This window comes from Coccidioides posadasii, chromosome 2 (genome assembly GCF_018416015.2).
Source record: "Coccidioides posadasii str. Silveira chromosome 2, complete sequence".
In the NCBI taxonomy this organism is placed as follows: domain Eukaryota; kingdom Fungi; phylum Ascomycota; class Eurotiomycetes; order Onygenales; family Onygenaceae; genus Coccidioides; species Coccidioides posadasii.
Window position 1 is genome coordinate 5,263,737 of NC_089408.1, and position 23,849 is coordinate 5,287,585.

The following is a 23,849-nucleotide window of genomic DNA, read 5'->3' on the forward strand; positions in this document are numbered from 1 at the left end:
TCGCGATGCTCCTCCAACCAACCTCATGGATTCCGCACCTTGTCAGCTCTCATACACACCATGTTCCCTTTGCCGTCCCACTAGGTCTGGCCTTATATTTTTTCAGGCAGAACTAGACCTCCGGGTCGCTTAACCATGATTTATATAGTACATAGCTACTTGACCACCATACGCACTCAGGAGACAGTCCTTCCAGATGGTAACTAAGTATCTGTCGCTGGATTGCATTAGCACACTGGCACTTCCAACTTTTGCTCGCCCGGGCAATTCGCGCTCTCCATGGCAGCAAGCAGTTGTTGAAGACAGCCTCGTCCCTTCCCACGCATCCCAGGCCCTGTTCTGCGCCGGAATGGTTGTTCTTTCCAAAGCGTTGCCAGCTCCGCGAGTTGGAGCTTTTTGGACGATGATCTGCCCCGGTGAAATGCCTCGCGCTGGGTTCCTGGGAGAGGCAGAGCGCCTTTTCCTCATGTGCTTCCAATAGCAGTCAAACTGAATATCCTCAGCAGGTTATCCAGATATACCGACATCCAGTATACCCTTTTCTTTTTTATTCTCTTTCTTCCTTTCAAACTGTGGTCTTTAAATCCCGAAGAAACTTAACACGTCTACTTTCTCCTCACCTGGCTGTGCAGAAATCCATGCAAAACAAACTGCAATTAAAAAAAAATAAAATAATAATAATAATAATAATAATAATAAAAAAAGAAACAGAAGCGCGATTTGTATCGGCTTACCTTCCATGCGGTAGTATCTGGCCGGAGGAAATCGGGATCTCGCTCTCTAATGACGATGATGGGTGCATTGGCGGATCCAGCGACCCTTCAGCTCTGCAATCGCGTTCTGCTGCCCGTTCTCTTCTTCTTCGCCATCGTCGCCAACGCAGCGTGTGAATGCGGCTTTCGGATGAACGACACCAGCCAGTACTTCACCCACATCATATACAGCAATTTCACCCAGTATTCACCAGGCAAGAAGCTCGCCTCGAATCCGGAGTTTAGACGTAACTGGGCTATTCAGAGATGGAACATGCCGTCGATCAACTGGGCCACTCCGCTGCCCGTCCTCAACGAACAGGAGAACGTGTATCTGGAAAACGGACACATGGTTCTTCGGCAGGTCGGGTATCCCAAGGAAGGCATCCTGGCGGGTCGCAACGTCAGCGTCGCATCTGTTGCAGGTCAGTCGGGCGATCTGCTGCACGGGAGCTTTAGGACAGAGGTCAAGATTGAAGGAGCGGAGGGCGGAAGCGTTGGCGCGTTCTTCTGGTACCATGTCGGTAATTTCAAAGTTCTTTAGGATGCAACCGTAAGGGCTGACCTGACCATTGCGCCCCTTGCGGGGGTTGTGTCCAGGACGATCAAAACGAGATAGACATCGAGGTTCTGACGAGGGAGATCAAATCCGACCGACTTCTGGTCCACTACACAACCCACCCGGCGATCGACGAGGACGGGGACGTTATCAGGAATGCGACGGCCATTGTCCCCGTCGAAGGAAACGACCCGGCGAATTGGTTCCAACGGCATCGATTCGACTGGAGCAAAGAGGAGTTGAGATTCTACCACAACGGTAGCCTGATGCACGCAAACAATATAAGAATACCGGACGTTGGAGGGCGGGCGCTGCTGAACCTGTGGGCGGACGGGGGCATCTGGAGCGGAGCGCCGAGCACGACAAACGTCTACATGAGGGTGAAGTACGTGATCGTATACCACAACACCACGGCCAGCGACAGCGGGCAGGATGTCGAGTTCAACGACCGCTGTGCCAGGGCCGGCGGGCCGTCGAATGAAACGGTCTGTCTGGACGTCTTCGTGGAGGATGGGGCGGTCGATCCTTCGTCCATCGGCACAGCATTGGCACCACTGCCGTTCTGGGTGCTGTCTCTGCTCTGGCTGGTGCTGGGGGTTATCTTCACAAGTCTCTGAGGGTATCTTTTCTTTTCTTCTTTTTTTCCTTTTCTTCTTTTTTTCCTTTTCTTTTTTTTTTTTTTTCCTTTTTTTTTTTTTTTTTTTGGTTTTGTTTTTTTCTTTCTCCTGCGTTTTGGTTTGAGGGAATGGAAACACTCGAAGTAGCGGGCAGGATCAACTAAATGTACCGATGATGTAGTATGTATCAGAATGGATGAGTATTACAGATACCGACTCGTTGATTGATTGATTAGTTTACGAAGTACCTTTCTCCATACATACATAGTTACTCCGTACAATTACCTTGAAGGGCAGATATACGGAGTACATACGTACATGACGCACAGTACAATCCTTCTCCGCCGTACGCGCTGAAACAGCCGGCCCATAACCGATATACGCGCGGTCTGGTTGGTCGCCGGGAGGTTCGGTGATTTGCCCTGTCGGGGCTTGCTAGGCGCTGATTGGCGGGCGGGCCGGGAAAGGGTGGGGAATCGGCGGGTATCGTCGGAGGCCGGCTCAATTCCGGCCAGGCCAATCAGCGCTCAGAGTGGTTTGCTTAGCTTTGTGCTTGGCAATAACCTTGTTGTACCGCCTCGCGCTGCTGCTGGCGGTGGTGGTACATCGCCAGTCCTCGAGCCCCTTTGCATCCTGAGAGCGTCTGGTCGAATCGGTGGGCGCGGAGACCACGAGAGGGCGACGCTGGAGAGCATCCGAGTGGGCGTCCGACCAGCGCTCTTTGCGCGACGCCGTTTCCTGGCAGTATTTCCACTCTGTCGCCGTGGTGCAGCGGTGCTCCAGTGACCAGGAACACTTTGCGTATGTACCTTCCTCCCAGTCACGGGATCTCATCTGACCGACCTCACGATCTGGATATCAGATTTGCCCCTGGAGACGCTGTGTCCATCCTGTCTGCGCGCTGTACTGCCCCGATATCTTCCTCCCGATGCTGATGGCGGATATCGAAAGCTGCATGCCCTGGAGGCTCGGATGGCGCGGAGAGAGGTGCCTTTGCCCGTTCCACATGCTGTTTTGTATGTCTTTCGTAATAGTGGCTTCTGAGGCCGGTATCAATTCCGGCCTCATGAAGGTATATAATCCTCCATCTTTCCCCCAGAATTAGCCTCTCCTCCTGGCGTTTTCTCTCTCAGCAAGGCAGCGATTTTCACGGAAACTTGAGCCCAAGCTTCCCGAGCTGATCTTTACCCCCCACGCCTTTGATCGCTTTTGAAGGCATAAAAGCATCTCTCTCTTTTTGCCATTCTGATATAGACGCAAACTCAACACTCTTCCCCCTCCAACAACCTTAAAACTTGCATATACACCTCTGTTTCTTTCTTTCTTTCTTTTTATTTTGCCGTCCCCAATATTAAACCGTCATGCCGACCCTCGAGGATCGTTCTTCCGCTACCACCATGGACAAGTTCCCTCACGTCCTGGATGATCCGGCCACCTTGCCTCGCTCGCTGGATCCATTCACCATCACCACCTCCACTGGCTTCATGCCTCTGATCATTCCTCCAACCACCCTGCCAGAGGTCTTCGACCCCTTAACATCCCTCCTTGCTCGGCTCCCGGTCGAGAAGGCCGATGGCACCCCAGGTCTCCTTGCCAACTTCGAGCTGGGTCCAGCCGTCCTCAAGGAGCTTCCCGACCTCACCGACGAGGTTGACAAGCTCGTCACCGACGATGGCAAGCCGGATCTGTTCACCATCACTGCCGTCTTCCGGGACTATTCCTTCCTGGCCTCCTCCTACCTACTCGAGCCTTGCTGGCAGACCTGGAAGACAGATCCTGACAGCGGCTATGGTCTAGGAAGGGACCGCCTTCCACACTCCGTTGCCGGTCCCATGTATCGATGTGCCGAGCTGTATGTTGCTTCTTCATCATTCCCCCCATATGCCGAACTGTTCCCTTGACGTGTAATGTTAAGTGTCAATCAATGTATGTATGTACTAACATCATGTTGTAGTTTGGACATACCCCCTTTCTTGTCCTATGCTGCGGCATACTCTCTCTACAACTACACTCTTGATGATCCGTCCAAGGGCCATGAGTACTCCAACTTGCGACTTGTCCGCGCCTTTGAGCGTGGCCTGGACCCTAAGAGCTCCGAAGCCGGGTTCATCCTAACCCACATCTACATGGTCAAGGAGTCCTACGCCTTGATCAGCGGAGCTGTTCGCATCCTCAACTCCCTTGACACCGTCAAGGATCGCAAAGAGATCAACGATGCTTACAGACAGATCCTCACCGCCATGACCAAGATCGAAGAGTGCATGGAAGGTAACGTTTCTATTAAACCTGGGATAACAAAGCGTAAACGCTACTGTCAGCTGACCACATCTGTAGACATGTGGAAGAACTCTAAGCCGACTGAGTATCTTGCCTTCCGTGTCTTTATCTTCGGAATCACCTCTCAGTCCATGTTCCCCAACGGCGTGGTGTACGAGGGAATCAATGATAACAAGCCCCTGTACTTCCGTGGAGAGAGTGGTGCCAATGACAGCATCGTACGGCTTCCCCCAACCCCAAACAAACGATACTTCAAGCCTGACCTAACTCCTTCCGAATAGATTCCCCTCTTGGACCACCTCCTTGAAATCCCCATGCCCGATACCCCACTGACAAAGATTCTTCATGAATTCCGGGCCTATCGTCCACTTCCACACCGTGAGTTCCTAACCCATGTTCGCCTTCGATCAAAGCAGCTCGGTGTCCGCGAGTTCTCCATCCAAGACCCGGAGACCGTTCTCTTGTACCTGAAGACTCTCGATCACGTTCGCAGCTTCAGATGGCGACATTGGCTCTTCGCCAGAGAATATATTATCAAGCGGACTCCTCACCCAACAGCAACTGGAGGAAGTCCCATCGTCACGGTATGTTTTAAAACAATACCCTTTTTTTTTTTTGGGTTACCCCAAGAAGCACCCCTTTCCCAGACACTTCAGAAATCTGACTACCCTACCGTAGTGGCTTCCCAACCAACTATCTGCCGTTATGGACCTCATGATCTCCACATACGACGAATACGTTGCTCCTATGATCAGTAAAGAAGCTGGATCCAACGGTGCTTCGTCCTCTGCCGCCAACGGTGAAGCAGACCTGGGGTCTACGAAGCACTATAGAGATCAGGTACAGGAGGTGATGGAGACCGTGCGCGACCAAAGGATCAAGCTGGCGAAGGAGGTCGAAAGGTGGTGCGCTGAACGTGGCGTCTAGATAAATAAAGACCGCCGACGCCGCTACATACGGTATGTACGTATATACGAGGGCGGGACGATGCAGCGTTCTTCAGTTTTCTTCATTTCTTTTGTCTACATTTAGCAGGAGGATCAGCAGACCCCCCGAGCGAAAAGTCAATATGGTGGATTTCTGCTGCGAAAGAAAAAAGATTGTGATGATTTCTTTTTTTTTTTCGCCTTCTGCTGCGTTGAAGCGCTGCGTTTCTTGTTTCCGCGACTTGACCACGAAGGGAAGTTTTGAGCGCTGAACAGGGCGTGTCACGAATTTCATTTGTCTGTGTTAGCTAGATCCTAGCTGTTTTAACGAGTCGAAATATAGTTGGGCATCCTTATGGTCCTTTTTGTTTTTTTCAGATGCTTTTCCCGTCCTCTTAAGCCTGGTATGGCTGGCTATCGTTTTAAACTGTTCCACCAAGGGTTAAAAGCTTCACTCCGAGATGCGGGAGCCTAAACGCCGCCAGTTCCCTCCCCTCACGCGGAAAAAGTTATGCGAGAGGAAGTTCAGAGTGGGGTGTATCGCTTCTGGGCTGAGTCCGCAAAAATCTTTACTCACATCCAGCACGTGTCTCGACATTAAAACATGTTGGTCAGAGTTGTCGGGTATGTTATCTTCGTATTCTTCCCACAAGGTGAACTCGTCCTAGGAAGCACACCAGGGGGGCCTAGAAAACACTCATGTGAGCTCAGCTCGGGATATCTTTTCGGCGTGGGGGGAAAGCGACGGTGGAAGAGTCGGGTTTGAGGTGCTTAAGATCGGCTGGATTTAACATGCAAGCCATACAGCGTTCCCCTGCACATATAGTCATATATATTCGAGGGATATAGTGTTGTATTCTCCTTCACTACGGCAGTTGTGAAACCTGTATATTTCGACTGAGGCCATACTGTATCGCATCCCTGCTCACAGTGTCGACGACTATTTTCTCAATTTTCGGCGTCTCTGCGTCGACGAGTTGCTTGATGGTAAGCCCGGAGATTCTGGTTGCTGAGAGATTAAGGACTTTCAAGTTGGGCATGTTGTTGATGATTAATGGTGTGATGGCGTCGTTGACGCCTATGACTCCTGAAATATCCAGATGGGTGATTGACCTGAAGAGGCCTCTGGTGATCAAAGGTTCTAGGTGCTCTTGCGCAAGGTCCGAACACCATGAGATGGTTAGGTGAGTTAGAGTCCTCTCGTTGTTGACTAGGAGGGACTCTAGCATGTCAGGACTCAGGGGATAGCAGAACTGGAATATGGCGCTCTTCAGACGGGAAAATTGACCAACTGGGTTCCCCTGCAGTGGAGGGGCGAATGTGCAATGTTCGAGACGCAAGTACTCCAGCGTGACTGGCAAGACAAGAAGTCCATGCAAATATATCCTCATGTACGTGAATTTCTTCAGGCTGGAATAATCTGATAGAGAGATAGCTTGCGCCCAAGGAGAGGAAGGGGCTCCTTCGAAATGGAGCTCTTCAAGATTTGGCATCACTTCTTTAAGTTCGGGCTTTAGAACCAGAATTAGCCCGAGGTCGTACGGTAATTAGTAGCAAGAACATAACTTACATGCTGAAAAAGAATGTTTCCTGTGACGAGGTATCCCGGAGGGTGGCTGAAAAGGATCCTCAAACAACGCAAATTTGAAAGTTGCGGCAGAGAGTCAGGAGTGTCGGAGGATACGTCGACGAATGCTTCCACTCGCTCGAGGCGCGGGCAAGACGACATTATATCCCAAAATTTGTCCCTTGGAAGCGTGCATTTGAGCACGATCAAGGTTTTGAGATTTTTCAAATTGACGACAGGGAGAGAGTCGATCTTTTGCTCCGCAGTCACTTTAAGGTAGTTTAGGTCCGGGCAGCGAGACAAGAGCTCAAGGACCTTTGGTATGACGGTGGGATTTATGCGGGCAAGGCTTGCTTCTTTCACGCCGCCGTTGGTTCTGCACACAAAGGCTCGCACTGCGGAGAGACTGACCGGTCTTTTGGCGACGGTAAGGTTGAGATTTTTCCACTGCCTCGAGAGGCCACTGCCCAGCTTGAGCCAAAGCTTTGAGACTTGTATGAATCGTCTTCGCATGGAAGTTAGCCCAACAGCAAATGATGGCACTGACTGTTGTGGTTTTTGGTGGTGGGGGGGGGTGGGGGAGGAGGGAGGATTACAATGTGGACTGCAAATCTAAATGTTCCAATATCATTGACACCAGTTCGGGAGCTAGAACGGTTAAGGGATCCACTCGCTTTGGAGGGATAATGCGTTTCTTGGTCTTCAGCATCAGAGCTTCAATTTGCTACACGACCGTTAGAGCCATGGATGGACGATAGGAATAATCTGGCTGATCCTAAGGGTATTGTTAACCGAACCTTACGTTCAGGAGCGTGTTCATCTATCATGCGAAGAGAATAGAAATAAAGCTTGTGAGCCTCCTCGAATTTTTGCATCAGCTGCAGGATCTTCGCGGTTCGAAGGTAGCCCTAGGAGCTTATAAGACACGAATAGATAGTACTACGCCAGAGAGCTTGGAAATACCCGCGGGTCGGACTTGTCGATTCGGATCATTTGTTTTCCATCTCTCAAACCAGCTTTCAGGTCACCGAGAGCACAATGTGCGGCAGCTCTCCCATTGAGTAAAGCAACTGAGTCTCCTCGTCCCAGCGCAAGGGCCTTGAATACTCTAGTCAGTGAACTCAGCTGCAACCACGTGGGGTGTGAGATGCAACCTTTGAGAAAGCCTCGAGTGCATTTTTATAGTTTTTCCAGCGATACTGTGACTCGCCATGCCTCTGTAGCGCCTTCACGTCCCGCGGCATCGAGGGACCCTGCTGCGGAGGCATTGGTCAAATCCAAAACCCCGCATGGGGGGTTGGTCGGTCTGGAGAGGCCAACTGGGTGTCTTTTGGGGTTGGGACTCGATATTATCGGCAAGCTATGCTCGTGAACCTCTAAGCTGATATCGGCCGCCGGGGAGCTCTGAGGCGAGCTTTGTGACGAAGTGTGCGACGCGACGCGTTTGATTGGAAGCGCCCGGTTTTGTGGGGTAGTTTCGGATGCATCTCGGCCCGAGAGGGGCACGGGCCAACTTTCAAACTCGCCCTTTCGAATATTTACTTTCTTCCGGTTTGGGCAAAGAGAGAAAAAGAGAGTTGGAAACTCCCAACTCAAATCGGCCGTCCTGTTCTATCTGGCAACGTCGCAGACCGAACGATGAGGCATGGAAACGCACAATTTAGACACCGCCTCGGACTATCTTAACAAGTTACTGCTTGCCCGTGGGCTTCTCAGGAATGGCAAACCCATCGATTTCGCCGAGCCGACAAGGGCATCGGATGGCGTCGATGGTACCATGACCCGGGTCATTAATCTGATTCACGACCTAATAATAAGAAGAGATGTGCGTTTCTTTTTGCGCTTAACCTATCCTCCGGCTATTCTCCTCCGGAACTAACGCGCCATTTCAGCGAGAAGCCGAACAACACGAGAATCTGGCCAGTATGATTCGGAATCTCCGGAATACAGAAGCGAAACAAACTGTTGAGATTGTACGTTCGGAATCATGCTTTCACAAGCTTCATGCTAACGTTTATTTGCCGATGGCTAGGAACGTCTAGAGGCCAAGGTGCAAGAGCAAGGCCGCTCTCTCGCGCTCACCGAAGGACAGGAACGGGTCTTCAAGGCCAACCTTCGAAACGCAGAGGGAACGATACGAAAGTTGAAAGAACAAGTCCAGCGGATGAAGTCTACTATCCAGCAGATACGAGCCCAATACACCACCGATATCCGAAAGCGTGATCTCGAGATACAGAAGCTGAAGACTCGCGTGACCGAGCGGACTCGCGGCAAGAAAGACGGGCCAGGAGTCACAACGGTTACCATCATACCCCCGCCGAAGCCCACTATTTCTCGGCAGAAGTCCAGCGAAGGTGGAGAAGGGGTGGATACTCCGGGATATAGTCTTAAGGAAGAAACAACGGAATTTCTCACCCAGCTCTGTCAAAACTTGAGCGACGAAAACGATGCTTTGATACGCCTGGTGCAAGGCACCATAAAGACCTTGAAGGAGCTTCAGGGCTTGAGCGAAGCAGATGCAAACGATAGCACTTTGGGTCCAGATTCCCTCGAGCCAGAATCGGACCCGCTAGTCGGACCGATGCCCCCATATGAAACCCTCTCACAAGAGATGTCCTACGTGCTTGACCAATTAAGAGCACTCTTGACGAATCCGTCGTTTGTTTCTCTCGAGGAAGTCGAGATTAGGGATAACGAGATATCCCGTCTGCGGGATGGCTGGGAGAAGATGGAAGCAAGATGGAAGGAGGCCGTGGGAATGATGGACAACTGGCATAAGCGTATGGCATGTGGTGGTGATGGCGTCAATATAGATGAACTGAAGCGGGGGATGAAGCTGGGGTCTAGCACTGACCATGGTGTCGCCCACCGAGTGCCAGACACGCACGGATCGGATGGCAGGGGGAACTCGCGATGAGCGACTTTGGAGGAGGCATCCATAGATGCCTAGACTGCGTGATGGCCAGCGCAATCGTAAGTCAACGAGGAGGAGGAGGAATGGTTCGAGTGGCGCAATCAACCCACTCATGAACTGCTTCCTTGAACTTTCGATGCACGAGGTGTGTGTTGATGTCTTGGAGATCCTTCTTACATCGATATTCCTAACCATTTTTCATTTGGCTTTTTAGTTTTGCCAAAGTGACTCCAAAGACTCAAACCCAGTCCTCCAACGACAAAACCCAACAATGTCGTCAACTTTACAGCTGGAAACAAAAAAAAACAAATTTTGGCAGTCGACATCTGATGCGGCTTTTGCGACGACTTTGATTCTAATAATGCTTGTTCTACAGGGCCCGACCTTTGAGTCAATGGTCGCCACACCCTCTCCAGCCGTGTGGTGTGACACAACATCGGTTGGGGATTCAAAACACAACCAAATTGGTCCATGGATACGGAGTAGATAGTTGCCATTCACGACTGAAGAGGTGGGAAATATTTGCAGGATTGATTTCTGTTTTGCTTTTTCGATGGCCAGTATCCCAATCTGACCTCCGGGCTGCATCGTGAATTTTGTCCCCCTTCTCTGGAAGAGATATATGAACCCCCCTCCTTCCTTACCCCCCCCGGTTTTCCCCTACCTTGGTATTCCGCAGAAATGCAGAGCAGGTCCCTTATGCTTCCCTCTCCCCGACCCGAATTGCATGTACAGTATATAAATTTGGATCTTGAGATGAGACTTGTAGTCGATTTGCGCGATAATCCCTCCTCCCCCAAGTACCCGTATTTTCAATCTGATACCCTAGATATAGTCATTATTTCCTAAGAATTGAAGTAATGTCTACAATGGTTTTAGTTCTCCCCAACAGCTTTCTAGCCTAGCCGGCCATATCACAACGCATTATTAGTTACCATCGCCTGGATGGTGCAAAGTATGATTAGCAGCCGATGCTTCACCCAAAAGCTAGAATAGTAAACATTCTGGTACTGGTAATATTCCCTTCCTTTTTTTTTTTTTTTTTTGTTTTCCCATTATCCCTTTTTTCTCACAAGTCTCTCCCCAGGATCCAGCCCAAAGTATTCATACACACAAGTAAAACGGAACGCTCAAACCAGAGAAAAAGGGAAAAAGACAAGAAAAGAATGAAAGCAACCAAATGCTGATGTTATCGCTAAACAAAAATGCCGATAGCGGCAAGAAGATAATATTTTTTTCTTTTTTAGTCTTTTTTTTTCAAACTAGATCAAGGAGCAAGAAAAAAGAAAATATTTTCCTGCATTAAATTAAATTTCTTTTCTCATACCCCGTATCTCGTACATCATTTGAAACATTAAAAAAAAAAAAGGGAAAAGAAAAAGAAAAGAAAGAAAAAAGGAAAAAAAAAAAGGAGAAGAGAAGAGAAGAGAGAGAGAAGAGACAGGGCGAGTAAACACACACACACACATCGAGAAACGGCGATCTAGCGCGAAAGGAGATTGGGAAGAGTCAGTGCGTGCGTGAGAGGGGTGTGCATCCAGTGCTTAGTCCTCCCTCCACCCTTTTTATGTCCGGTACAAAGAGTGGGAAAGGAAGTAGGCGATATAGAGCTCCAAGTAGAGACTCGTAAATGAAGATATTGGGACGTGAAAGGAAACAAGGGGGAAGTCGGGATCGGGCGTCGGGCGTGCATTCAGCTGAGTCAAAGCGCTGGCAGTGTATGGGGAGAAATATCCAGTCGATGATATCCCGAGAGAAGAGCGTAGATAGCTTCTTTTTCTTTTCTAAAAAAGGAAAAAAAAAAAAAAATTATGGTTTTTCGTTATTATCTGGACTCGATCGGTGTCGTGAGTCGTGATGCACGACGAAAACGTGTTTTCGATCAACAGGGGCGACACCTCGGAGTCAAGGGGGCAAGAACGGCCTGCATCCTTGCCAATGGTTTCGAGAGGGCCCGGGGCGAATTAGTTAGCGTCGTAAATCGGCGCCGTCGCTCGCGTCTGCAATTTTCCACCCTTGTTCCATCAAGGACCATGTGCCTCATCCATGCATTACATTCCATTTTATTTCCATCAATTCTCCAAAGTCCCATGCAATTTCTCAATGCTGGAGAACCATGATCAGATACCGGGTGCCATTACCGGAATGGGCCCTTCATACTCTGATATTCGAAATCCGACCGACCACGTCCCTCCATCGTCCTGACGGCGTGGGGCCGCCCTGCTGAATGCCTGGGACATGCGTATCCCACCAATACCACTTTTTCCTGAACGACATGCCCCCTCTGGCCGTAGGCCGTACACGGATCGACTGCGTGTTTGTGGTATAGACAGCGGCACACGGAGTACACCTCGATGAGTTGATAGCACATTTTAGCGGTAGATCACGAAACCGACGAAAAACGAAGACGAGCGAGCGAATGGTGGGAACAATGGGTTGGGGGGGATAAAATAAGGTATCTTTTCTGTGTGTAGACCGTGATGCCGATGTCTTCGATTCAAGTGCAATCAATGTCAAAAAGGAATGGGGGAGAGACGGGAAGGAATACGTGACGGGTCGGGCTGGGTATGATAAGACAATTATATTAAGATCAATGAGGGCGGTTTGCTTTGTTATAGCCAGACAAGCAAACAAGAAGAGTGAGTGCCTCCCGCAGCAAGCAAGGAGAGCACGTCAACAGAAAAGAATTAAGGTGAAAAGTAAACAAAATAAAAAAGAACGCTCAGACGAAACGCCGGTCTAATTTATTTTGGAAATGAAGGTCGGTGGTGGAAAAAGAAAGCCGCTTGAGAGAGAGAAGGATGGATATAAGGTGCAAAGTGAACGGGGCCAGTGGTATATATAGCAGGACTAGAGGCAATAGGAGCGGAATCGAGCACGAGTCATAGTTTTGGCCGTTATTTTTTAGACCTCCCAAGGCAGTTGAGGAGTGGGGCTATGGGAGCCTAAGGGGACAAGGAGGTCCAGGGCCCTATGGGTGGGGAGACCCAAGAAAAAAATGGCACGAGGGTTCTAAATCGGGAACAGAGCTGGGGAGGAATAGGCAAATAAGGCCAGAAAAAAGGGAAAAAAAGGAAAAAGAGAGCAACCAAACAATGAGTGCGTCCCGTCGTTTGTGAACAGCATCCAGCTCGGGCAATGGAGTGGAACGATCGCGGGCATTACCCGGGGACACAAGTGTGCTGAAGATCAGGCGGGGGGGAATTCTCAAGCAGCGGACATGACCGAAACTCTATGCGGTTCAAGCTTGAGCGGGAAAAAAAAAAAAAGAAAAAGAAAAAAAAAAGAGAAGAGCAAGCGTGGGCCCGCGGGAGGGATGGAGGTCGGCCAAGTGTGGCCTAGAGCGATCCAAGGCGCCGGGCTGGACAGCTTCAAGTCCAGGAACCCGAGGAACAGAAATATGCCGTACGAAGGGAACACAATTGAGCCACCAACTCGTAACTATAGCCGATGGCGTGTGGGTTCTTTGGTTCTGGGGGGAAGCCAGACACATATCAACGGCCACGAGGCCCAGGCAGCCTGTCATTGGTGGAGGCACCAAGGAACAGGGCACTTTGAGCTGCAGAATCCGAGAGACAAAGATAGGCAGACAAAACTGACTGACCGACACGCACACGCACACACACACACACACACATACACACACACACAGACAGACAGAGAGAGAGAGAGAGAGAGTTCAGCGGTGGAGATCGCCAGCCAGCGATGGGGCTGGGCATCCAGCGGAAAAGAGGCTGGTGCTCGCTCAGCTCTGGTGGTGGCCCTGCATGGCGGAGCCTTGGCGCAATCCGTCACCGCTGGCCGCTGCGATGCTGCAGTTGCGCTGGACTATGACCAGTCGATGTCCCCAATGGCGCGGCGACTCGGCCTGCATATCGCGGACCGTGGGGGCCTGCTGCAATTGACCGGCGACGGGGTCTCAGAATGTGATGCGTCGCAATTGTTGTCGACGAACGACGATTTGTGCGATTCCACGGACGTCATTACTAAGCCTTCTTTAGTTGGAACTTTGCCCTGGCGCACTAAAACACTTTGGCAACGAAACTAGCGAAGCCCCGGGGAAAACCTTAGCGCAGTGATTGACGGCCGTGAGTTGCGATTAGCCGAGTTTGCCACACAGCGGTGGAGTTGGGGTTCGCAACCGCTGGCACGTCACATCCATAAGGCCCAGTTTATCCCGAGTCGTCGCTAAAAGATCCCAGGACAATATCACTGGATCCCCCGGCTGAGTTAACCGCCTGAGGTTTTGTCCCGATGCTGAATAAACCCTACGCTGCTCTGATTGGTTGCCCTATCCCACCGACCGGCACTGCTTGCGATCTCAACGCGGCCTGCCTTGGGCTTTGGGAGTTGATTACGAAATACGGAGTAATTGATTCATCAAATTCTGCCTTTTACACCGCCGGTAGAACCATGTGACCGACCTGCATGTCTGTATGCAGATACTCCGTACGGGGTACACGGGGGCAAAAAAAAAGAGAGATGCCGATTCCAGCAGAAAATAACTCGATGCTCTCCTTTGCCAAGGCAGGCGGCCGACTCCACGGCCCAAGGCCAGGATCGGTCAGCCTTACCGTTTCCTTTCGTTCCCCTCCCCCCCCCACCCGGCCAAGCATGAAGCGGTTTGGCGAGCGGGTAGCTACCAACAATACATACATAGTTACTCCGTGCACCGCATACCATACTCCGTACTCCGTAGTTATGTACTCCTGTACGATTCCAGAGCAATGGAATCCGGCCACCGTTCCAGCTTCTAAAAATACGATGGGCGGGAGGAGGAGGAGGCCATTTGACGGCCAGTTTCCAGCGGCCTGTCACCGCGTGCTCCGACCAGTGGCCGGGGTTGCGGCGCAGTCAGCCCTATCGTGTTCGTGCCACAACCCTGCTGTGGCGGAGGAGACGGATCGGGAAAGAAACCAAAAAGGCTTGGCCACGACTTTCCAAAACCTCGCTGTCCTCCCCCCCCACCACACAAACAAACAAACACACGTAGGCCCCCACAGGAACGGTCATGTGCTGACGAATACAAAGAGAAAGACGTAAGTTATTCCGTAGAAGAAGGAGCGAGAAACTACGGAGTACTAAGTACAACTGGCAGGAAAGAACGGGGCCTTTTTGGGCTCCTTCCCCAGCGAGTTGCAACCGTGCATTCAGTGGCTGGAGTCGGCTAATTCCGTGGTGACGGGTCGTATATTAATAATAACCCGTGGCTTGTTAGTTAGCCTACGGAGTGGAGGCGAGTCGAGTCTTACCAAAGAGCTTCTTCAGACCTCCAGAGAGAGCAGCCGGACCTGGAATCTCCCTGCAGATAGGCTATCAGCTAGGCAGTCAGTCAGGAAGTGGCAGCACCAGCAGCACTTGGGTGATCAGTGTGACAAGAATAGAATCCTGCAACTCCCATTCATTCTTCAGAATCTGCCTTTCTACCAAGCCCGAGAACGCCTGTCCGTCTCAGGAGCAGCCCTTGCATAAGCTTTCATGTACCTGACCCCTACTGAGCTGAAACAGGGCTTCCACGCCCGCCAATCAGGTACTCGAATGTTGGAGGGGGGAGGGGGGCATCAAAACGGTCTCCCGATATAAACATGAAAGCTACCCGGTCGTTTGTTGTTGTTTTTTTGCCACCGCACCTTGCTGTTCATCTGTTTGGAGCGAGGAATCTTGGTGAGTCATGAGTCTTTCTACTTTGTTACTGGGGTTTCTTTTTGTTGGGAAAAGGGAATCTGCAAGCTAAAACTTGTCTGAACATCCAAGAGAATGGTTGGGGGAAGAAGCCCGAAGGAAAGTGGTTTGGAATGTAAAGACGACTGGATCCTATCCCCGACCTCTCAATCCATCGCACGCAGGGTTCCCCCATAGACCATGCATATTGTACAGTACATACAACGCCATCTTAGGGATCAACACCGGGTCATCTCATTGCAAAAAGAACGAACAAAAAAGAAAAGAAGAGAAAACCACTTTCTTCACATTGCATAATCATTCAACGCCCCAAAGGCCAAACCCCTGGCCAGCTGCAGCCGTAGAGTGCTCAGAATCTCCTCCCCCTTCACGTCGCTCCTCACCACCTCCCGCCAATCCCACCCCCTCTTCACGCCTGCATTCCCGCCACTTCCAGGTCTTCCGACCAGCACCCCAGAATCCATCGTGCCCCGCGACCGCGTGTCCAGCACCTCGCTTCCGATAAGCGAAAAGCCGCTGAACGATCCTGACAGGGATGAGACCGACTTGCGAAGCAGGTTTGTAGGCGAGTGCGATCGCGAGTCGACGGGGGATGTCGGCGCCGTGCTGGTGCTATCGTTGAGGTTGCGATGTTGCGCCAGCGCGGACTGGAGGCACTCTTCGCACTGGTCGTAGACGCGGGATGTCACGGTCTGCAGGTCCTCGATGGCCGCGAGGATGATGCGCAGTTGGTCCAGCGTGAAGAATTGGTTTGGATCTGCTGTTGAGTGGGTAACATCATCGTGTTAGAAGGTCTGTATCAAGGGAAAAAGGAAATAAAAGGTACTAAAAATAAAAAAAAAATAAAAAAAAAAATAAAAAAAGAGAAAAAAAAAGAGAGGAAGAGAGAAAGAAAAATGGAGACGCACGCTTAATGAGTGCAAGTGCCTCTCCCAGTAACACCATCAGTCCATCAACTTGCACGGCAGTTTTCCGATCCTGATCGTATAGTCCGCCGCAGATGCTGTCCGCCGCGCTGCCGATTACTGCCGTCAAAGCTTGGGCAGCCGCCCTCTTCCTCGCCAACGGACGATGCTTCGGCTTCTGCCCTGCCTCTAGATTAACCTCTTCGTCGCGAATATCGTAGTAATTCCGTAGCGTTGCGTAGCCGCTGAAATAAAACTGAAGCATGGCCGCGCCTTCGCTGTCGACGGATGCGATCGCTGCCAGAGCGGCACGGGGTTCGTCGAGAAGAGATCGCAGTTGTGAGTCGAGCTCGGATCTAGGAGGGTATGCGGTGGACTGGACGAGACACAGAGATATAAGCAGGTCGACGACATTCTTGATTTTCTGTGAACAATGCGCCCGTGCGTAGCAGAATAAGGCGGTTCCGTATTCTTGCGAGGTTTGGGCAATCTTGTCGCCGTATCGCTAGAAAACTGTCAATCAAATATAAACAAGGCTAGCATTACTAGTTAGCCTTACCTCAGAAATCTTGCGTCCTTCCTCATTGTAACCAAGTTCCGTGCAGAGCAGAACAAGCCGGTCCATCTTATCCGAAGAATCGATCACTACACGGTCAAGCAGCTGATTGACCTTCGTTTTCATGAGTTCCTGGTCGTCAAGACGGCTCATGATTTCCAGTGACAGCTCCCACCCATCCCTGGTACTCGAAGGTCCATCAAGCCGGCCTCGATCAAATATTCCCGACGAATAATTTACCAGAATGTCGTCTTTCCGGAGCTTCTGATCCGGCTGCCCGTAGCTCAGAACCATAAGATCGTTTTCATTCAGGCCCGGCATAGGTTCAGATCCCGCAGATGCGGCCAGCCATCCTCCAAAACTGGCGACCTCGGCTGTAGCGGCGGCGATGGGCAGAGACCAAGTCTGTGTCAACCGGAGCACTCCTTCAACGTTCCCTTCGAACAAGGAAGCAAGACCGACTTCACAGGGATTCATCGAGTTGATTCGGAACCCATCCTTGCCCAGGGTATCGGTGACACAGGTAAATGTGTAATCGAGGCGTCGCAGGTATGCCTCTTCGGTATTTATGTCGACAGATCGCGGAGATTGCGACCTTTTGGCTGCGAGGCGGTTCGAACTTCTGTTTTCTAGCGTGATATCGCTGTCATCATCGCCGTTCCACCACGCGGTGAGGGAAACAGTTGCTTCGACCCAGTCATCCGAATACTTTAAGATCGAAGCGACATCGCCCAGTATGATATTATAAAGCGCCTTGAGATGTTGATAGATTTGCCAGGGAATCTTGCTTTCCGCCATGCGAGCACTCTGGCTGAATGACGAAACACTGGATCGGAGGCTCAAGAGACCAAAATGGGAGGCCTCAAAGGCCTGGCTGTTCCCCATCTCGTCACGGTTCGAACCCTCTGCTAGATCCTCGAGCTCCAGAAGAGCAGAGGCGATCTGCTTTCGATATACACTCCATTCCATCCCCTTGATATCCCAATCGTCGCTCTGCACCCCCGGGCAAGCTCGAAGGTTGTGGAGTGTTTTATTCACACACTGCTGGATCGTTTGAAGCTGTCTGCCCTGATACCCGGGTTCGCTGCTCCCTTCCTCCATAGCCGTTCGAGCGTAAGTGAAATCAGCAGCTTCTAACAGTTGCATAACGATAGGAAAGTCTGCACGGAGCAGTGCGGCTAGGGTAATATTCCAGAATGTTGGAGAGGCCGTTGGGTTTGGTTGTTGTCTCTTCAGAGCATCAAGTCGACTTGCTTGAGGGGAATGGTACTGGTTGAGCCAATCAAACAGGACCTTTGGAATCGGTGACTTGGACTTAGGCTGTTGCGCAGAAATAGCAGGTCGGAACGGAGATCGAAATAGTTGCGAATTTCGGCTAGTGAATTGGCGTTGGAAGGCAGGAGGGTGGTGAAGCTGGAGGAGCAATGAGCTCAGGAAGCTGGCTTTCACTATACCCGACGACTGTTCTCCAGGACCAACACATCCGTTCTCGTAGCTGGCTGGACCGGATTCATCTGAATACTTTTTCCAAAGGCTGGCAAGGTATTCACAAACTTCCGACAAGGTATTTTCCACAATCTCATCATCAGCTTCCCGCTCCCTTACCCGATCGTACATTCGGCTCACAATGTCCTCCATGTCGAGTAAAAAGCCACTCGGTTCGTCGACGGTGGCCACAGATTTTCTGGACGCAATATCACGCGCGATTCCAGGAAACGCAGATGGTTGTTTTTTCGTCTGAACGGTGCTAGAGGGCAGAGATTGGACCCAAGTCTCGTCTAGCTTGGCTCGTTTCGCATTCATCGGGTTTGAATATACCATCGACTTCCGGGTATTACCGGTGAAACGGCCATTAATAGGTGCAAACATAGAAGGTAAAGGTGCATCGTCTTCTTCCATGTCCATCGCACCGGTGTTTGTTTTTTCCATTTGCTCTTCTTCATCGCTCTTCCCGTCGTCGTCATCGAACGGAGTAAAGCTGTGCGAAAGCTTCGATCTGGGTATGTTCCTCCCACTTCCAATTCCCCGGAAGAGATTGCTCGGCGGTGCTTTTGTTTGGCGAGAGTTAAAGCTAGGGATGGGCGCATTTCGCGATTGCGACAGGGAGAAATTCGAGGAATTCGTAGAGAAGGACAGCAGGTCTTCCGTACCCTGAGAATTCACAGAGCTACCGAGGAGGGAGGAAGGAGGAGGATTTCCTGCGGGCGTGAATGATCCTGCGGACGAGGGAGGGTGTCCGAAAGGTGTTGAAGAAAATGCGCTTGAGCCGAAGTCTGAGGACTTTGCGGGGGTCGAAGGCGGATCTGAGTCCTCATAACGGCCCCCTGTAAACGCCATGGTGTTGGAGGCAATGAGTGTTCAATTGGTACAAAGCCCTCTGGTCACTGGCGCTCTCCTTTCGCCGTGAGAGCCGGCCGCATTGTTATTTTGGCGCGTTTGGATCAGCCTTCGAGTTGGCCCGAGCTCCAGACACCTCGATCGGATAAACTACGGGCCGTTAGAAAGATTATCACGTGGATAGATAATTAGGTAATGATCCTGGTGATTGCTTGGTGTCAAGCTATCTATGTAGCGCGGGCGAATACGAGGAATTGCTCCTTTCAGACGGACCTCCAGCGGTCAGAACCGCAAATCATTTTGACAGTCGATTGGTGTCCAGCATGGAGAATGCCTGGGCGGGGGCCCAGTGGCCAGTTGCGATACCTTTTCCTCGGACATTTGAACAGAACTGCTGATCCCTCGTTGCCACGCCACCACATGTAACTAGTTAATCATTCAAGGCTGACACTTGTCGAGCTCCAGCAGTCCCTCACGCTATATTTAAAGCTGGGCCCTAGCTCCAGGAGAGTAGCAAAATGTTTTAGAATTGCATCTTCAGTTTCTGGTCCAAGTCCACAAGCTGCATCACAAAGATATATTCTGCAGTGTTATAAAAAAGTGAAAACTTTTCAGCTTTTGGAAATGTCTCCTAATTCCCCTTCAACCGACCTGCCTTTCACAGATACTTCGCAAATCTTCCATCTCTACCTGACAAAGTCGAACACCAATTGGAATCTGACACTGGCGGATAAAACGCCGCTCTACTACGTTCGGACATTGGTCTTCACCTTTGGAAGACCAGAGATAACCCTCCATGCAGGAAACACACGCAATGGGGATGTTGTTGCTGTGTCCAACTTTCTCAAACTCTCTTCCAAATCCAAACTCGGTCTTGGAGACCCCGACAACGTTGGAGAGATGGTCTGGGAGGACTTGACGAAAGAGAGCAGGGACCACTCTCGATACCGGTTCGAGATGACCGTGCCGTCTGGCTCTGGCTTTGAAAGGAAAGGCTTCCTTTGGAAACGAACCTCGTCCGTAGGAGTTGATGGCTCAAAACCTTCTGTTCTCAGCGCGAGAAATTTCAAGTTCGTCGACGAGCAGACGGAGGAGGTCCTGGGTGCTTATACAAACAATGGACTTAAGAGCATCAAGAAGCAGGGGAAGTTCCAGCTTAATACGAGTTACGGAAAGGATTTTGAAACGATGTTTCTGCTCTCCGGCCTGACGATCTTGGAGCGTACCATTCGCCGGGAGGCAGCACGACACAGCGGGGGCGGCGGAGCCTAAGAACACAGAACATCCCAACCCGAACAGAACCGATCCCGAATGCGCCATCAATCGATCTCATGTTTACATCTGCAAACACGTATGCTTTAATGGCTGGATCATTGGTGTGCGGGCTCCCCAACGTTGATATCTCGGTGGTGTCAAGAAATTGGCCGTATGAGATGGATAATATATTGATGTGCCCGCCTTATCGGCTCATTTTGCTTCTCGACACCCTTTCTATTCTCACTATTTTCTTTTATTTTCTTTTCCTTTTTTTTTTCCCTTTGTCTCCGGAGTTGCGATATATTTCTGCTCTATACCCATTGCTTATTCATTGATTTCTTCTCACCCCCTGAATGTGGGCTGGTCAAGGCTTCCTGATGAGGCTGCAATTAACTTCATATTTGTGGACTGTTTCCAACGCTGAGAGCAGCTTCCCTTCACGGTGTGCTTCCACCTGTTGGAATTTGCAAATCAGATATCTCAGTTTTTCCCAGTATCTACATGCTTCTGTTCTATGGAAGTCTGCTATTTCGATGCCGATATTTACACCTATATAGAATCTTTTTATACCAATTCACTCGCTTGTCCCGCTCGTTTACATCTTCTTCACCTTCCAAGAAAACATGCAGTACCAAACGATCATGGTATCTCTGGCCTTTTTTGGGGTCGGATACGTTTTCTCGACAGTGGATTGGCGCGTTTCCGTAGTTGCTCAATGGCGGACATTAATGGCGGAACTGGGACAGCAGGGGATCAAGGTGGGTTTTCTGGTGAGCGCACCCAGGAGTATTACGTCGTTGACGCTATGACGATAGTCCTCTCGTCTCCATCGGTTCAAATTCCAAGGCAATCCGATTGGGCCAAGTGTCCCAAGGTAAGAGGATGACTATGCGATAGCTACAAAAACATGGCGTAGAAGCCTCTGAGTCGGGGGGTTGATTCCTGGTTTGGAACACAAACAGGACTGTGCAGGATACACGGACGGGGTGCGGACCGCCTCCTGCGGCGGTACCGGCACTATCTACGGTCGTCGTAGTGCAGAGGCCTACTGCCGTAGCGGAAACAGCCAATGCTGGAAATGCTACTGGCCTTGCCTATGTATCGTCCCCCGCAGAGAGCGTCGAAGGAAACTTCACATGAGGCCGTGGGCACAAATACGAGACGACGGCTGGAACTCACGCCGTATTCGGCTTCCAAACCCGTTCATTCGTACACTGATTCCTCTATTCTGATTAATGGAAAGGTTTTGTTGGTTAGTATATATATCAGGATCTTATTCTAGTTTCCGGACTATTACTTATAGCTTCGCTACGCCTTCAGGCGAATTAACCAAGACATATCGGTATCGTGCTTTCCCTGCGTCCATGTCTACTAAGGCATTATTCACATCATCCATACTCCTCTCTTGGATCCATGGCAGAACTTTCTTCTGAGCCGCCAAGTCAAGCATTTGTCGAATTTCATCGGGAGAACCAAGCTGGGATCCCGCAATGACGGTGCCCTTTGTAATCATTGGCCCAACATTGAAGGACGGAAAACGTTCCTCTGGTGCTCCGACCTGAATAAACTGTCCATTACGTTTGAGCAACCTGAGATACTGTGCGAGCGGGACGTTGCCCGACGACACGGTGCTGATGATAAAGTGAAGAGAATTCGCGTTTCTCTTAGCCCAATCCTTATCCTCATCTGTGGCGATGAAGTGGTCCGCGCCCAGCCCGTTCAAAGCGTCTGATCTTTTTGATTTGCTACGCGAGATCGCCACGACGCGATCACATCCCATGGCTTTAGCGAAAAGTAGGCCCATATGGCCCAATCCACCGATACCAATGATACCCACAGACTTGCCCGGACCCGCACCATTCCTTAGCAAAGGCGAGAATACGGTAATTCCACCACACAGAAGCGGTGCAGCTACCGCGCTAGACAATGCGTCGGGGATCCTGAAGACGAAGTAAGCCGGACCTCGCCAGTATCGCGCATATCCGCCGTATGACTTGCTTCCGTCGGGAAACTTGCCGTTGTACGTCCCCGTCCTGCGCGGACAGTAGTGCTCGAGCCCGGACACGCATTCTTCACAGTCCGGTTTCAGGCAGGAATTGCACTGTGCGCCGACGCCGACGCGGTCGCCGACCCTGAGATCCTTGGACGGCGAGGAGAGCGTGTTCACGGCGGATCCTACGCGCACGACGTGGCCGACTATCTCGTGGCCGACGACGCAGGGGTAGTTTGTTGGGCCCCAGCCTGAGCGTAGGGTGTGGATGTCGGAGCCGCAGATGCCGCAGTGGGTGATCTTGATGTCCACGTCGAATGGAGTAAAGGGCTTGGGTTTGAAGGTGGTGAAGGTCAGAGGGGATGTTGCTGAATGGCCGACCCAGCCTTCGAAGGCTGTGGGTGGTTCATCGTTGCTCATCTTGTTCAGCTGAAAAACGGATTTCTTGAGCCTGCTACCCTTTTTGATCCGTTGAGCAATTGTCTTAAGGAGAGGGGAAAAAAGAAAAAAGAAAAAAGAAAATTGAAAAGTGACTACGCTTGGGCGATTCCTCAAAGGTTCATCGACCTATATACAACAAAAACATATGCATAGAGTGGATATTGCGAGATAGAGGCCAAAACAGATAAGTTCGTGAACCCAGGGACATGGCAGTCCAAAGCTCTGATGGGAGCGAAACAGATCCTTTTCGCCCGCCTCCACGTCCCGAGGCATCAGGAGCCGAAGCCGACGGGGTTGGGAAGAGCCGCGAACCGCGGAGAGAAGGTTTCGGAACGAAGCCACATGTTAAGCGCGATAGACGCGGGTTGGTGGCTGGTGGCCGATCCGATGAAGCAAAAAGAGGTTCTCCCGATACTGAATTTGCCTTGGACACTCACCATAGCCTTCGGACACAAGTTGATATATAGCTTTGGTCATTAATTTACATCAAGGCATAAAGAACCATTATTTACAAATTGAGGGTGTTTACCCAGGTAAAAAGAATGCCTGGAGCGAAACACATTTACCACCATCGCAATTCCACACAAGAAGCGGATTGCTGTTCCAACTTTCAATGCAAAAGGGAATAACCAGGGGCTGTTTCGTCTGTAGCAATTTGTGAATACCCCAAAAAGTGAATGAAAGCAGTAAACCTCAACGTTTTTTTTTGTTTGTTTTTTGTTTCTTTTTGCTGGGCATTGTACCTATAACAGCTCATACTGAAGCGCATTGAAACCCAATCATATAGACAATGTGGTTTGGGAGTCAAAAGAAAATACAATTAAAGCAAGAAACATCTCTCATATATCATCAATTTGTCCTCCTTTCATCAATCATTAAAGCGCTGATGCTTAAAATATTTTTTTTTTTTTCTTTTTCCTTCACCTACTCGCGATCAGGCGAGCACAATGACGGCGTTGCCGATGCGTGGGTGACGTTTTCATTCTCATGTATAAAGCGACTGGACGTAGAATACAATTTAGACGTGTCGCCTGTTGAAGGGCAGCCGAGTTGGTCGATTTAGACTGTT

General features: G+C 50.6%; 10 protein-coding genes across 11 annotated transcripts; 6 read left to right on the forward strand and 4 right to left on the reverse strand.

Annotated features, from left to right (window-relative positions):
• The first annotated feature begins 170 nt into the window (after window positions 1–170).
• On the forward strand, window positions 171–2,145 carry D8B26_004141 (uncharacterized protein). The gene is made up of 2 exons (XM_066124384.1): window positions 171–1,272; window positions 1,353–2,145. The coding sequence occupies exons 1-2, from the start codon at window positions 784–786 to the stop codon at window positions 1,926–1,928; spliced, it is 1,065 nt and encodes a 354-aa protein (XP_065980465.1). The 5' UTR covers window positions 171–783; the 3' UTR covers window positions 1,929–2,145.
• Window positions 2,146–2,429: 284 nt separating this feature from the next.
• On the reverse strand, window positions 2,430–3,147 carry D8B26_004142 (uncharacterized protein; the record flags this gene model as incomplete). Its single annotated transcript, XM_066124385.1, has 2 exons — window positions 2,430–2,779; window positions 3,117–3,147. 2 exons carry the CDS (start codon window positions 3,145–3,147, stop codon window positions 2,430–2,432), a joined length of 381 nt encoding a protein of 126 aa, XP_065980466.1.
• D8B26_004143 (uncharacterized protein) lies at window positions 2,523–6,201 on the forward strand. 2 transcript variants are annotated; one of them, XM_003067852.2, is made up of 5 exons: window positions 2,523–3,780; window positions 3,883–4,196; window positions 4,263–4,423; window positions 4,487–4,789; window positions 4,884–6,201. In XM_003067852.2, exons 1-5 carry the CDS (start codon window positions 3,290–3,292, stop codon window positions 5,130–5,132), a joined length of 1,518 nt encoding a protein of 505 aa, XP_003067898.1. In that variant the 5' UTR covers window positions 2,523–3,289; the 3' UTR covers window positions 5,133–6,201. The 2 variants fall into 2 exon arrangements, with proteins under 2 accessions (XP_003067898.1, XP_065980467.1); XM_066124386.1 differs by having other exon boundaries at window positions 4,487–6,201.
• On the reverse strand, window positions 5,998–7,966 carry D8B26_004144 (uncharacterized protein; the record flags this gene model as incomplete). The annotated part of the gene is made up of 6 exons (XM_066124387.1): window positions 5,998–6,642; window positions 6,702–7,203; window positions 7,295–7,422; window positions 7,496–7,606; window positions 7,662–7,796; window positions 7,853–7,966. 6 exons carry the CDS (start codon window positions 7,964–7,966, stop codon window positions 5,998–6,000), a joined length of 1,635 nt encoding a protein of 544 aa, XP_065980468.1.
• A 377-nt stretch (window positions 7,967–8,343) lies between these two features.
• D8B26_004145 (uncharacterized protein) lies at window positions 8,344–10,439 on the forward strand (the record flags this gene model as incomplete). The annotated part of the gene is made up of 4 exons (XM_003067850.2): window positions 8,344–8,523; window positions 8,591–8,671; window positions 8,731–9,757; window positions 9,827–10,439. The coding sequence occupies 3 exons, from the start codon at window positions 8,344–8,346 to the stop codon at window positions 9,613–9,615; spliced, it is 1,146 nt and encodes a 381-aa protein (XP_003067896.1). The 3' UTR covers window positions 9,616–9,757; window positions 9,827–10,439.
• Window positions 10,440–11,423: 984 nt separating this feature from the next.
• On the forward strand, window positions 11,424–11,732 carry D8B26_004146 (uncharacterized protein; the record flags this gene model as incomplete). Its single annotated transcript, XM_066124388.1, has 1 exon — window positions 11,424–11,732. The coding sequence occupies one exon, from the start codon at window positions 11,424–11,426 to the stop codon at window positions 11,730–11,732; it is 309 nt and encodes a 102-aa protein (XP_065980469.1).
• Window positions 11,733–15,578: 3,846 nt separating this feature from the next.
• Window positions 15,579–19,092, reverse strand: D8B26_004147 (uncharacterized protein; the record flags this gene model as incomplete). Its single annotated transcript, XM_003067849.2, has 3 exons — window positions 15,579–16,054; window positions 16,203–16,704; window positions 16,759–19,092. 3 exons carry the CDS (start codon window positions 19,090–19,092, stop codon window positions 15,579–15,581), a joined length of 3,312 nt encoding a protein of 1,103 aa, XP_003067895.2.
• A 604-nt stretch (window positions 19,093–19,696) lies between these two features.
• On the forward strand, window positions 19,697–20,940 carry D8B26_004148 (uncharacterized protein). Its single transcript, XM_003067848.2, has one exon. It carries the CDS (start codon window positions 19,717–19,719, stop codon window positions 20,362–20,364), a length of 648 nt encoding a protein of 215 aa, XP_003067894.2. The 5' UTR covers window positions 19,697–19,716; the 3' UTR covers window positions 20,365–20,940.
• Window positions 20,941–21,064: 124 nt separating this feature from the next.
• D8B26_004149 (uncharacterized protein) lies at window positions 21,065–21,489 on the forward strand (the record flags this gene model as incomplete). Its single annotated transcript, XM_066124389.1, has 2 exons — window positions 21,065–21,223; window positions 21,322–21,489. The coding sequence occupies 2 exons, from the start codon at window positions 21,065–21,067 to the stop codon at window positions 21,487–21,489; spliced, it is 327 nt and encodes a 108-aa protein (XP_065980470.1).
• A 143-nt stretch (window positions 21,490–21,632) lies between these two features.
• On the reverse strand, window positions 21,633–22,808 carry D8B26_004150 (uncharacterized protein). Its single transcript, XM_003067847.2, has one exon. The coding sequence runs from the start codon at window positions 22,757–22,759 to the stop codon at window positions 21,647–21,649; it is 1,113 nt and encodes a 370-aa protein (XP_003067893.1). The 5' UTR covers window positions 22,760–22,808; the 3' UTR covers window positions 21,633–21,646.
• Between the last annotated feature and the right edge of the window lie 1,041 nt (window positions 22,809–23,849).

What these genes read in the sequence shown, in the direction of transcription:
- D8B26_004141 (XM_066124384.1), top strand. Translation starts at nt 784, where the DNA reads ATGACGATGATGGGTGCATTGGCGGATCCAGCGACCCTTCAGCTCTGC. An exon ending in GCGCGTTCTTCTGGTACCAT is followed by an intron (nt 1,273 to 1,352) that starts GTCGGTAATTTC and finishes GGTTGTGTCCAG; the next exon opens with GACGATCAAAACGAGATAGA.
- D8B26_004143 (XM_003067852.2), top strand. Translation starts at nt 3,290, where the DNA reads ATGCCGACCCTCGAGGATCGTTCTTCCGCTACCACCATGGACAAGTTC. An exon ending in GATCGAAGAGTGCATGGAAG is followed by an intron (nt 4,197 to 4,262) that starts GTAACGTTTCTA and finishes CCACATCTGTAG; the next exon opens with ACATGTGGAAGAACTCTAAG. An exon ending in GAGGAAGTCCCATCGTCACG is followed by an intron (nt 4,790 to 4,883) that starts GTATGTTTTAAA and finishes ACCCTACCGTAG; the next exon opens with TGGCTTCCCAACCAACTATC.
- D8B26_004148 (XM_003067848.2), top strand. Translation starts at nt 19,717, where the DNA reads ATGTCTCCTAATTCCCCTTCAACCGACCTGCCTTTCACAGATACTTCG.
- D8B26_004150 (XM_003067847.2), bottom strand. Translation starts at nt 22,759, where the DNA reads ATGAGCAACGATGAACCACCCACAGCCTTCGAAGGCTGGGTCGGCCAT.